Below are 14,660 nucleotides of genomic sequence, written 5' to 3'. Positions count from 1 at the left end.
AAGAAAATATATAAGAGAATATGTATACATAAGATACAATATATACTACAATAAAATATATAAGTAATAAGTTATAATATATATACATAAGATACAATATACATACTACAAGAAAATATATAAGAGAATATATATACATAAGATACAATATATACTACAAGAAAATATATAAGAGAATATATATACATAACATACAATATATACTACAAGAAAATATATAAGTAATAAGTTATAATATATATACATAAGATACAATATATATACTACAAGAAAATATATAAGAGAATATATATACATAACATACAATATATACTACAAGAAAATATATAAGAGGATATATATATACATAACATACAATATATACTACAAGAAAATATACAAGAGAATATATATACATAACATACAATATATACTACAAGAAAATATATAAGAGAATATATATACATAACATACAATATATACTACAAGAAAAAATATAAGTAATAAGTTATAATATATATACATAAGATACAATATACATACTACAAGAAAATATATAAGAGAATATATATATATAAGATACAATATATACTACAAGAAAATATATAAGAGAATATATATACATAACATACAATATATACTACAAGAAAATATATAAGTAATAAGTTATAATATATATACATAAGATACAATATATATACTACAAGACAATATATTATGCATGACAATTTAGTGTTTTACTATTGTTTTGTTATTTTTCTTTTTCGTCAAGCACTTTAATAATTAGATCTACATATATACTACATATATATTTTTAATATAGCCATGATACTACAAGAAATTGCCTTAAAAAAACGCTAGGCCCGCGAAGCCCACGAGCCCGGTCCGTTTAGCCCAGGACCACATGGGCTTAGGCCCGTCACGGGCCGGTTCCACCCAGTGAGCCCACGAAGTCCGGGACCGCCAGAGCTCAGGCCCACGAGGCCCGGCCCGTTTGGCCCACGAAGGCCCGGGTCCGGCCCAGAATACCCTCTTAGTTAAAAGTGTTTGACCAAGCTTTTGGAAGGGAAAAAAATGTTTTTGAATAGAAGCAGAAGCAGTTTTAGATAGTTTCTCCCTAAAAGCACTTTTTTTAAAAACACTTTTGAAAAAAATACATTTAGAAACACTTTTTAAAAGCTTGGTCAAATACTAATTTTTTCTCAAAAGGGCTTTTCAAATTAATTATAGCCTGTTTGGCCAAGCTTCTTTTTGGCCAAAAATATATAAGAGAATATATATATATATAAGATACAATATATACTACAAGAAAATATATAAGAGAATATATATACATAACATACAATATATACTACAAGAAAATATATAAGTAATAAGTTATAATATATATACATAAGATACAATATATATACTACAAGACAATATATTATACATGACAATTTAGTGTTTTACTATTGTTTTGTTATTTTTCTTTTTCGTCAAGCACTTTAATAATTAGATCTACATATATACTACATATATATTTTTAATATAGCCATGATACTACAAGAAATTGTCTTAAAAAAAAACGCTAGGCCCGCGAAGCCCACGAGCCCGGTCCGTTTAGCCCAGGACCACATGGGCTTAGGCCCGTCACGGGCCGGTTCCACCCAGTGAGCCCACGAAGTCCGGGACCGCCAGAGCCCAGGCCCACGAGGCCCGGCCCGTTTGGCCCACGAGGCCCGGCCTGTTTGGCCCACGAAGGCCCGGGTCCGGCCCAGAATACCCTCTTAGTTAAAAGTGTTTGACCAAGCTTTTGGAAGGGAAAAAAATGCTTTTGAATAGAAGCAGAAGCAGTTTTAGAGAAGCAGAAAAAGATAGTTTCTCCCTAAAAGCACTTTTTTTAAAAACACTTTTGAAAAAAATACATTTAGAAACACTTTTTAAAGCTTGGTCAAATACTAATTTTTTCTCAAAAGGGCTTTTCAAATTAATTATAGCCTGTTTGGCCAAGCTTCTTTTTGGCCAAAAATTGAGGTGTTTGGCCAAGCTTTTGGAAGGAAAAAAAAGTGTTTTTGAAGAGAAGCAGTTTTGGAGAAGCAGAAAAAAGTAGTTTCTCTCCAAAAGCACTTTTTTGAAAAGCACTTTTGAGAAAAATACACTTAGAAACAGTTTTTTAAAGCTTGGCCAAACATTAATTACTACTCAGAAGAGCTTTTCAAACTAATTAGTCAAACACAAACTGCTTCTCACCAGAAGTACTTTTGAGAAAAATACTTTTGAGAAAAAAATATTTCTCAAAATAAGCTGATTTCTGAAGCTCGACCAAACAAGCTATTAGCATTGTAGCAATAAAATCTAACTCACCATTTCTCAAAAAAAAATAAAAAAATAGACGCTTTATTAACCCAAAGCACAGAACAAGTTGAGGTCATGGATTAGAAAAGGTAGATCACCAACTGTTAAATTACAGATTTCCGAGGAAAGCAAACTTATTACAGAGGATTGCATGTCTAAAATAAAATATCAAAATCAATGTGGAAAAATAAAACTCTCATCAAGAAAAAAGGGGAAGAAAAATTAAGAGGAAAATAAGAGGCATACATATGGACAAGACACCTAGTAGGAAGCAAATAAACCTCAATATTCCAGCATGACTCAAGGGCAAGTTATATTTACAAACCTATTCAGCGAGAAGGGAATTTGGGTCCAAAGGCCTGACTGTGTGTGGAAAATCGGTTCTTTGTCCAGCAAGAGAATAGTAGGCAAGTATATGGGCTGGATGCTCAGCAACTACAGTTTCTCCATTATTTCCCTCACTGGCAACAACTCGTCTTGCAGGAATCAACTCAATATTCCAGAATGGCCGAGCCATCGCCAAGAGATCCCGACCAGTTGAAGATGCCCTGTATCCTTGTACCCACAAGTACCTTAATGATTTTAGCTGCATGGCAGCCAAAGCTAATGCACGCTCACTAAAACAGCAGCCTCTCACTTCTAGCTTTTGCAGGTTAGGGCATCCTTTAGAGAACTCCAGAAGGCCTTCATCGGATTCCCCAACGTATCCCAGAAGCATCCATCTCACATTTGGGCTGTATTGCCCGACATAACTGAGACCTACATCAGTAAGGCCCCCTGGCCGGACATAGAGGGCAAACCTTCTAAGCTTATAACAACCTCTTAGTAAAGCACGGACACCATTATCAAGAGGTAGATCTGTTATTCTCTCTTCTCGGTCGAGCAAAACCAGCCGAAAATCACACAGATTTTTCAAATATGTGCCAATATTTTCAAAAGCTTCATTGGTAATATCTGACACATAAACAGCCATGTATTCTAGTTCAAGGCATCCCTTCGCCAAATCAGTCAATCCTCTGTGGGTAACTGCACCTTGTTCATCCTCCATCTCCTGATCATCAGCTCCTCGCTCAATCCTGAGATGCTTTAACCTCTTACAGTACTGGCCAAGCACTTCCAATCCTCTATCCCCAACAACATTCCTTGTCTGCTTTAGAAATGATAACAGAAAGAAAACAGCATTAAGTTATAAACTTCAGCAAAAAAACATTTCTCTCATCTACTATTTTTCTTTTCCTCTCTAAATGTGGGAGTGGTATCTTTCAGATGCAGAAACAAGAACTTGCAACTACACATAAATGCTCTCCACAGCATCAGTCATTTCCACATGTTAAAGTGTCAACTTAGTCTCATTGGTAGATAGCAAATTGTGTAAGATTCACGAATACAGCTGGCCAAGCATAAAAGTTACACATGCTCCACAGCAAAATTTGTAAACAAATAGTTTTTTTTAATTCATTAAATGCTCAATTTCTGATATCAAAGTTGTGCAATCAACCAAAGCAGCTTGAGTGTTGGTGTCAAGTGTAAATAGCTATTGGCATAAAGAAAAGAGGGTGAGAAAAGCTTTTGAGAGTGACTTAACCTCAAGAATTTCCAAGTTGGGGCACCTTTGCAGTAAGAAACAATGGGCTGCTGTGTCAAGAAGTGCATAAAGAAGATCCAATTTCGTCAGACGAGAAGCAATAGGAAAGAGAATGGGCATCTCATATTTCCCCAAGTACGTCAAGCCCAACTGGCACAATCTTGGAGGGGAAACAACTGCAGCATATTTTTCCAATTGCTCGTTATAGCCATTTTCGGCAACAGGTTCTGGCTGGTCATTAAATGAGCCACCACCAAACTCCTCCAATGCAACAGCAGCTCTAAAGAAGCCAAGAAGATTGGCAAGTTCGCACTCGCTAATTTTCATTGAGACGAGAGATTTACAATTTCTTGCTATCAATTCAAGATCTTCAGCTCTAACTTGCACAAGATCCGTCATGTAAAAATTCAAATTCTCAAGAACTGGGTTGTTCACCGCTAGTTCATGCACCCATTCTCCATCATTCTCAACTATAGAACTCTCTTCCAGAAACAAAGTTCTTAAGTTCCTGCAGGACACAGACTACATGAGGACCCACAGAGACAAAATAGGCAAAAGAATTTAGTCGATTACTCACTTAGAGTAACACTTCCCAAAAGATTTCTTTGAGCAATACAAGAAAATGTCAAGTTGTGCAAGCAACTCAAAAATGTCTTAAAAGGGAATAATCAATTTTAGAAGCACTGACTTTATAAAAAAGTTTCTCGTCATGTGAGTTCTATATAAGAGATTGTTTAGTGTATCCACTTCAATGAAAATCAAGTTCAATTATCAAAAACAACCGTCTATCAAGAAAAAAAAATATCGGTCCATCACACATTACAGCAGTGGTGACAGGCCGGCTAGTCATGTTAGGACAATTAATGAATTAACCAAGTTAAACCTACAGCTTCACCAAAATAACAAGGCTCTCATATGTTGAGATCACTTGATCTTTCCACAAGACAAAAACAGTCAACTTTTTTCGCATTCATCAGCTTCACCTATCATCAAGATCTGTGACGTCTGCCCTGGTCAGTAGTCTCCACCGTTTTATTCTAATGACCTGTTGTCTCCACCTTACAGGCTGACACCTACAGAACACTTGGACATGTCTATACCTTTAGAAGGCAACAAGCTTAGAGGGTGTTTGGATTGGCTTAAAAGCTGGTCAAACCAGCTTAAAAGCACTTTTGGGTTTATTTGAGTGGTTGGATATACAATAAAAGTGCTTTTAAGCTAAAACACCCAAAACAAGCCAAAAGCAATAAGTTGGGGTTGCCCAACTTATTGCTTTTTGGCTTATAAGCCCCTTATGTTTGACCAAGAATTTACCTTATTATCCCTTTTACTTTTTCTATACCCAAAACTATCCTTCGCTTACTAATTAAATCCGTGTCATCTAATGGCCGTTTTCAAGCTTTCTGCTACCATTCCCCAAAATTTTATCAATTTCTTTGAGTTGTAAACGTAAAGCCAACTGTAGCTTTGTAAATGTTTAATACATTCTAATATTTTGTATACATTGTTTTGTTTTAGCTTCTTTTTTGGTTCCATAACATTTTTTTTTATTAGCACTGGGTGTCCGAGTCTTTTCGAGCCCCGATTAATCCCGGGGGTGCACAGGCCCTCGGCAACGAGTTTCCCGCAAGTGCACCATGGTTAATTCAGGTTTTACCCAGTCCGATGGCCCTCAGAAATTGTTTGCACCCAGTGGGTTTCGAACTTGAGACCTTGAAAGGGAGCAAACCCCAAGGCTCAAGTCAATTGCCACCAGACCAACCCCTGAGGGTTCCATATCATTTTTTCTAAAAAAAATGCTGTTGAATCCTTTATTTTTTTAAATTGGCGAAACTATATTCTAAATCAAAATTTTAATTGATTCTACATGTTAACCTAGAATTTGAAGCTATGAGCGGAAAAAATATTTTTTGGTGAAATAATAGATTATTGCATGTTATTTAAATAAATTATTTATATTTAGGCAATCAATTTAAGTTGAAAGTGAACTAAATTATAAATTAGAATAAAATATTATCGTAATCATCTTCTTTATAATGTTAACAACTTTAAGGATATTTCAGTCATTTTAACAGAAACAAGTACTTACCAACACTTATTTACCAAACACTTCAACAACTTTTTTCCAGCTTCAGCACTTCTATCCAAACACTTAACTGCTTATTTATAAAACAAGTTCCAGCACTTAAAAAGTGCTTTTAAGCACTTAAAAAGTGTTTTTAAGCACTTATGTTTAAAAGCCACTTTTATTAAGCCAATCCAAATGGGCTCTTAAGTAACCCTAGTGTCCTATTTTAGGTGGGCAAAGTTGACCCTAATGGTCAACAACAACAACAACGACCCAGTAAAATCCCACAAGTGGGGTCTGGGAGGGTTGAGTGTACGCAGACCTTAACCCTACCCCCGGAGGGATAGAGTTGACCCTAATGGTCAATTTCACTAATTAATAGATTAATATGTTGACCACATTTGATTGAAAGTTAGAAACCAATAGTAGGTACATATAAACTAAGACAGAAAGGGTCGCCTCGGGGCTTTGGTCTAGTCAAAAGAGTGTGTCACACGATATGTGGTTAGGTGCATCTTACAGGTTGGAACTTTGCTCTAGACAAAAGCTTGAGATTTAAGTGGAGAAATGTTGAGGGGCGAAGCTGTTATCCACCGAGTTTCAAACGTTATGCCACTAATCCTAAGGAATTTCTCGATTATAAAAAAACAAAAACAAAAAGGTTATCAAATGATTAAGTTTTAGTTCCACATGAAAAATTACATAGAATTTTTGATAGTTGATTGGGAGTGATATTATTCCAATCAAGTTCAATATATGATTAGTTTATGACAAAAGCTGCATGCAAGTGGGTCAATTCTAGACAGCTTACCTATTTTCTCAGATATGTGCTCATACTCTTATTGAAGCAGCTGCTCAGACAGACAAGCGAAATAGGTACCTCTCATACCCTAATCCTCAAAATCTATAAGATCTCGGACACTCTCATCATTATTGATGCTTACTCGACAAAGATTCAATTGCTGCTTTTGTTCACAATTTTAGGAATCAGATATCCATGAACCGTGGAGCCCATCACCTAAAAATTTGACTCTAAACCTCAAAGCAACATACTTTAATTGCACAACTCAAGACAAATTCTAACCAGAATATTGACTCCAAGAGGGGAAAAAAGGAAAGAAAAAAGAAATAGCACTTAGTTGCTCTTGCTCCACTATGCAGATCAATAGCTTTTTCAAGCATTTTGTTTAATACCAATCCCTGAATTTCTGCTATGCTGCCAAAACCAAATCCGAAACACCATCCATATATCTGCATGCTTTCCGGTGTGTTTGGCACAGTATAATATACTTTTTCGAAAAGTGTTTTTTCACTGTTTGGTACCTTGAACAACTGTTTTCTTAAAATACTCCCATAAAGGGGAAACTAACTTCACTTTTAGTCTCGATATATATTGCTCTTCATCTATACTTCTCCGAAAAAGCATTCAACGTGGAAGCATTTGCAAGTGTTAGGTTATTAAATTGTAGAAAATGTTTTCCCATTAAAAGGAGAAAGATGACTTCCATCACTCCTGCCCAAAAGCTTTTTTTCCTTTAATATAATTCAATTTTTGAAATGCATATCATTGATCTCAATCAATACCAACAGATTGCACAAACCTTTACTCAAGATGCTATACCTTGTACAATTATCATATATCACCACTTTTATATCCAACCAAATTCAAGAAAATAGATGATTCTTCATGGAAAACATTTTAATCCCCATCAAAACCACCCTAAGTTGTGTCCAACTATCTTAATTATTAAAATATATATATATGGAACCAACAGTAAGTTTGTGTAAAGAGGACCTTAGGTCTAACTCAATCCTAAAAGAAAGCTCGTGGGGTGCGGATTGTCCAAGGCCATATAAGGAACAACAACTCATACCATACTCTCAACTGATATGGGAATCTAACATTCGCCCTCAAGCACACCTGGGACCAGACATTTGGAGCATGGAATGGACAATATAAAATGTGGGCATAACATTGAGTAAACCCAGAAGAGGGATGAGTTTGGCTTTGATACCATATAAAGAGAACATTGAGCCTAACTCAATTGCAAAAGCTAGTTCATGAGGTAAAGATGGTCCAAAGCTATATAAGGAGACAATAGGCCACGCCCTCAACCAATGTAAGACTCTAACAGTTTGGTTGTTCCATGTCACATTACTAGACAGTATCTTATATTGTCCTTATTCATTGTAAGCTTACACATACTTAACCAATTCAAACTCCATTTGATTTTTTCTACCAATATGAAATCCTAAAGAAAGAAAAAGGACGCTCCTTTTATTTTGTATCTTTTTATATTTTCCTGATCTACCAGTTCTCTTGCACCTCCGTGGGAAATTAACTTTAAAAAAAATACAAACAATAACAGCTACATCAATATCCCAAGTCAAGTTCAGGTCAGCTATATAAATCCTTACTAACTATGTCGCTTCAATTAGACCCGTAGCAATCCAATATTTGAAGAATACCATATCAAAACGAAAGGTCACAAAATGGCCAATAGCCTTAACTCAACCTCCACAAAAATTTAGAACTCCAATAGATAAGAATAAACATGACAACAATTCAGAGCAATAATAGCAGAGCATTCCATACCAATGAAGTCTCGAAAACTATAGTAGTAACATTTTATAAAAATTAGACGCAATAAATAACAAGGAAAAGAAACTACAAAAAGGAGAAAACAAATTCAAGACACATCTCTAAGAATTGAGCAATACGTGATAGCTTCTTTTTTTTTCCTTTTTCGAAAAACAGTAGTGTTTGGACCAGCTCATGCACAACCTACTACAGCTCACTAGTAAGTTGCCAGCTAAATACAGCAAATAAGCTTATACTGAGTGCAAATCCTTTTGGGATCTTCAATGAGAAATACTGGATAATTCTCATGTAACAACAGCTAACTAAAGCAAATAACTTACACGAAAGACAAAATCAAATTCAAATTTAACAAAATTATACCTGCAGGAACGACAAATATGCAGCAGACCATCGGTAGAGAACCCAGAACACTTATCCAGCTTCAAAACCTGAAGCACTTTACCCCGATTCATCGCAACCAATTCTAGATCCGAATCCCTAACAATCATTCTCCGAAAATGAAGCGCCTTCAATTTACTAAACGACTTAGTAATTTCCACTACCCAAGGTGTAACATACCCTCCCCAATCTTCAGGTATCAAATTAAACATAGCCGCGCGTGGTTTTCCTTTAAGCTTAAGCGATTCGAGGTGCGGGAACCTTCTAGAAAGTTGCTCCGGTTTCGCCGTATAGCACAAAGCCATGGTTATATGCTTTCGTGTTATCGCATCGATCTGCCACCACCTCTTGCACACCGTCGACACCGCGTCCCTGTCACGCGATTCCGTTATGTACGGTATCACGCACTCCCATACGGTATTGTCGTTCGTGTAGCTCCCCGTTGGTAATCGCGTGGAGCTACGCTCCTCCATCGTCTCAGACACTGAAACTTAAAAATAGTTCTCAAAATACTAAGAATAGATTTAATATTTTGAAGAAGGTAAGAAATGAGGATTGATTCATGACTAAAAGTAGAAATGAAAGAAAGAGATAGTGTTACTGTCGGGATCCACTGAAATTCAGCCTTTGTGTTATGATTTGTAACAAAAATACAGAGATAAGGAGAAGAGAGAAGAGATCAGACGGCGGAGAAAGATTAGTGAGACCCTAGGGACTACGAGTGGTCCAACTCATAATTTCTTTATGCGGCTCAAACGTAAGATTTTGCAGGAGCTATGGAAAAAGATTGAGAAGTTTTTATGCGTGCGTAACAGCGGATGTTAGTTGTCTGGGGCTTTTTTTTGTCTTATTGTGGATCATAATATTATTTTTGGGTTCATAAAAATATCGGTTCACAAAACTGTACTCGTACAATTAATTAATGTCAGTTGTATAAGATACAAAATAAAAAATTTCGAAAAAATTATAGTAAAAAATTACTGTACGAGAAAAACATTAAATACCGAGAGATACATTGTATGTAGCTTACAGGTTGTTTGGAATATTATGTGTTCTATTTGTATTATTATGTTGTTGTACTTTAAATATCATAGCATTGCTTTTATCTAACATATTTTTTTTGTTTAACACAACCCATTATCCTATTTTGTCTTTATCATATTTTAACTTGGTAAAAATGTATCTATAAAAAAGTTTACAGTGATATTTCTATAACAGCATTGTTATATAATGTCATTTATTATAAAGGTCAAGTTTTTTATGGGGTAATGGCCATTTTCGAGATGTTATTTAGAGATTAGTCAGTATCTATGTTGTCCTGAAATTTTAAACTAAAGACCTTAACTTCAGAACAATTCATGACATTTTGTCCGGAAAATTTAAACTGAAATTCAAAATGCACTGGTTAATTCTTAAATAGCAGCCCTTTAAAGTGGCTATCAAGTGTCTTTTCTACGATTTTTATGGAACCAATTTTTCTGTTATTTTATAATATATATTCTTTATAACATCCAAAAAATGGGAACAAATAATGTTGTTATAGAGAGGTTTGGTTGTACATCAAATTAGTGAGTACGGGCAGTCTGGTGCATGAAGTATCTCATTCACGCAGGGTTCGGGGAAGGATCGTACCTTAAACGGGTGTGATGTAAGCAGTCTACCTGATGCAAACATTAGTAACTAATACCACAAAAATTAATGAGTATAAAACATATTATATATATATATATTACTTAACAATTGTTAGATGATTTGTATTCTAATTTTAATTTTTATGAAGATATGTGTTCTTCATACAAGTCGTTAAAGTTTGAGAACTAAAGTGACATTTCTGAACACTAATATTCATATCTCAACAAAATTGACAATAGATAACATATTCATTTTTTTTGTTTAAGTGAAAATTACTTGATATATGTACTAGTGGAAGGGTACCTAATCAGGTAAGCATTTTGTTCCTTAATGTGTAATTACTAAAATAATATTTTTAGTAAAAGACAGCACGGTTTTTGTTATAAAATAAAGACGGTAAAGTAAAGACAAATATAGAGAGAAACTGATATATTATTCGAATTCAAACTAATGTACATAATGAACTGAAATCTCTTCTATTTATAGAAGAAAGGAAGTTGTTGTGTAAGCTGCTACTATACCAGATATGGATAATTTTTTACTGAGAGCAATGTTTATCCATAACGGAGTACTGAAAGGATAAGCTTATTATATCCGATATGGATAATCTTCTAGCGGGGATAATGTTTATCCATAATTGGGTACTGAAAAGATAAGCTTATTATACCCGGTATGGATAATCTTCTACCGGGGATAATGTTTATCCATAAATGGGTACTGAAAGGATAAGCTTATTATACCCGGTATGGGTAATCTTCTACCGGGGGTAATGTTTATCCATAACCGGGTACCGAAGTGATAAGCTTCTTCAGGAAGCTTATTTCCAATAGAGTACTTAAATAGATAAACATATTTACGGTGTAGTCCCATATGGATAAGCTTCTTCAGGAAGCTTATTTACAACGGAGTACTAAATGAACATCCATAATATAATATATTTATAATACTCCCCCTTGGATGTTCATTAAAAGATAATTTGCCTCATTAAAACCTTACTAGGAAAAACCACGTGGGAAAAAAATCCTAGTGAAGGAAAAAGAGTACACATATTTAGTAATATGCATTACTAGGTGCCTCATTAAAAACCTTATAAGGAAAACCCTACGGGAAAAAATCTTAGTAAGGGAAAAATAGTGCATCGCGTATTTTACTCCCCTGATGAAAACCTTGTTTCAAATATTTGAGTCTCCGCATTCCAATCTTGTATATCATCTTCTCAAAAGTTGAAGTTGTCAAAGATTTAGTGAATAAATTTGTTGGATTATCACTTGAACGGATTTATTGCACATCAATGTCACCATTTTTCTGAAGATCGTGTGTGTAGAATAATTTTGGTGAAATGTGCTTCGTTCTATCTTCTTTTATAAATCCTCCCTTTAATAGGGCTATGCATGAAACATTGTCTCCGTATAATATTGTGGGTTTTTTATCACATTACAACCCACATGTTTCTCGAATGAATCATTGATCTCAATCATATGCACTCCCTGGTTTGAAATCGAGCTTTATGGGTATCGGATAAATAACCTGCATCTGCATTACCAATACGATCTGCACCACTTTTGTTAGCATTAGCAAGATAAATAAGTGCACCATCTACACCGAGATAGAGTATTTCAGGACCAAGGAGCTCCTCATCCTCTTCTAGAGGTTGGAACGGATCCTTATTCACTTCAAGTGATTGAATATTCATTGGTGTACTTAATGGGTACACTTTGTCCATGTAAAAGTATTTTTAAGACCCTCTTGGAGCTCTTTTGGAGTTCCAATAAGATTTATGTCACCAACATAAACAGCAAGTGTAAACAAATTTTGATGACATTTTCTTTATAAACATACATGGACAAATAACATAATTTATATAACTTTCTTTCAGCAAATATTTACTGAGGCGATCATACCACACGCGTACAGATTGCTTTAAACCGTACAAAGATCTTTATAATTTGATCGAGTACATTTCTCAAGACTTTGAATTATATGCTTCAGGCATTTTCAATCCTTCAAGGATCTTCATATAGATTTAGCCAAATAAGTCATATAGGTTAAGACTTATATCTAAATGGTATGACATCTTCAAGTGTCTGGACTGCTGGTCCGATCCTCATAATCTTTTATAATATTGTGCACTATATTGTATCAAATATATCGTCGACGATCATTTTGTGTCAGTTCCGAAGCGACATAACTTGTGGAGATCTCATCACTTTTTTTATTTTCAGGTACCTGAACTTTTTCGGGAGTTTCATAAAATGTTATGTCGTGGGCTCTTCTAAAGCTTATTTCCTCCTCATTATGATCATTTTGATCATTAGCTCCTACTATTTTTCAAGGATTGTTACCTTTGGAACCGATTGGTCTACCACACTTCATGCGTACAGTAAACTCTATCCTTCAGGGACTTTAATTTTAATAGGAGCATTTGCAGCTGAAATATGATATTTAATTTTAGATCAGCAAATGCTTCTGGCATTCGACTTGAATTATCTTCTAAGTGAGGATCATGATAATTCGATTCATATAGCATATTTTTCAACTATTTATTCCATCCCCCAAATGTTAGAAAAACTAACATATATCCCCAATCATCTTTGGGAAACATATCTTTGTGTATTATGGTAGAGAAATTAATCATATACCACGCAACAAAAAATAGTAAAAATATTTGGTTTCTGATCCTAAACCAATTGTGAAGGGAGGACTTATCATATATTGTTGATTTGATGCATACAAGTGTTGCTATATGCAATTTAGAAAATCTTAGATCAACACATGAAACTTTGTTCTCATAAGCAATGGTTTAGCCATTAATAGGAGGTATTCAATGCTAAACCAGTTTTGCTTTCGAAAATGGATTTTTTTGAGTTTGTTAGTTGTTTGGATTGAGTGTTGTTTCAATTGATTGAAAATATCAAAAGGAGTTCAAAATTTAAATTTGAAGTGATTTGGAGTAAATTTGAGCAAGATTTGAGTTAAATTCTAGAAAAGACGCAAGGAAGAAGACGAAATCAGTTTTTTTGTATAATTATGTATAATCTTGTATAATAGTGTATATGAGTGTATAAACACATCTTATACACTACTATATACTTTTATACATATTTATACAAGCGTCTGTAGACGAACTTCTTCTATGATTTTCAGTTGCAATTCTTGTTCAAAACCAGTCCAAATCTCCATTAAATGACTTCAAATTTTATATACAACCTTCTTATACTATTTCTAACAAGTCTAAATAATACCCACTCCAAATTTCTCACAAATCAAAATTTAAACTCACATATTTAAGCTTGTTAAAAATCTAATTTTCACCATCCAAATAGATTTGGTTTGTTGAACTAATATTTGAGTCACAGTTATTGATTCGAAAATTAACTTAAAAGCTTGAGAATCTTTTTTAAAAATTAAATAGTAATTTTGAGAACCTATTGGAGTTGGATGTTGAACCTTAGCCTATTATTTTTGGACTAATTGGTTGTAAACTGAAATATAAGCTATAAAATTAAAAAATTGGGAACCTAGTTGTTCTAATGTGAAATTTTCCCTATAACTAAATGCATCTGTCAACGTGGCTGGCTTAGAAATTGGATCAGTTTTGTTTGCCAGGTCATATTTTTCGGTAATAGAGACTTATGGTATTTAAAAGTTAAAACTAGGATTATTACAAATTATAATTTGTCAAGAATACATATGGTAACATCGACATGCATTTTCAAAACAAAAGAAGAGGTAATAACATCCCTGTATAACAATCATTTATTATAAAAGTTAAGTTTTCATCGGAACTGATTTTTTAAGTTATATTTATCTATCTATAACAACTTTTTATCTATACCAGCAACAACCATATTTAAAGCAGAATGCTCTTTGTATTAATTATCTCTCTATAATAGCCATGTAAAATCTATAAGATTACTAATAATTTTAAAAATTTGCACACAATCTTTACCATTGAACAAAGTATTCGTCTTCCATAATACTGCATAAGATTTTGAAGATTTGCATATTATCTTTCCATACGATAAATGACAAGAAATATTTAAACAGACGATTCAACTGTTAAGCTCTAAGATTGCCTT

The 14,660-nt window shown here is 34.2% G+C and overlaps 1 protein-coding gene across 1 annotated transcript; it reads right to left on the bottom strand.

Moving 5' to 3' along the window:
* Positions 1-2,372: 2,372 nt before the first annotated feature.
* On the bottom strand, positions 2,373-9,718 carry LOC104235256 (coronatine-insensitive protein 1). The gene is made up of 3 exons (XM_009789008.2): positions 8,932-9,718; positions 3,902-4,409; positions 2,373-3,463 (listed from the first exon to the last, which is right to left on the bottom strand). Exons 1-3 carry the CDS (start codon positions 9,420-9,422, stop codon positions 2,642-2,644), a joined length of 1,821 nt encoding a protein of 606 aa, XP_009787310.1. The 5' UTR covers positions 9,423-9,718; the 3' UTR covers positions 2,373-2,641.
* Between the last annotated feature and the right edge of the window lie 4,942 nt (positions 9,719-14,660).

Source organism: Nicotiana sylvestris, chromosome 5 (genome assembly GCF_000393655.2).
Source record: "Nicotiana sylvestris chromosome 5, ASM39365v2, whole genome shotgun sequence".
NCBI classification, from domain to species: domain Eukaryota; kingdom Viridiplantae; phylum Streptophyta; class Magnoliopsida; order Solanales; family Solanaceae; genus Nicotiana; species Nicotiana sylvestris.
Note: the sequence above shows the minus strand (reverse complement) of the source record. Positions and strands in the feature narration are given on the sequence as shown.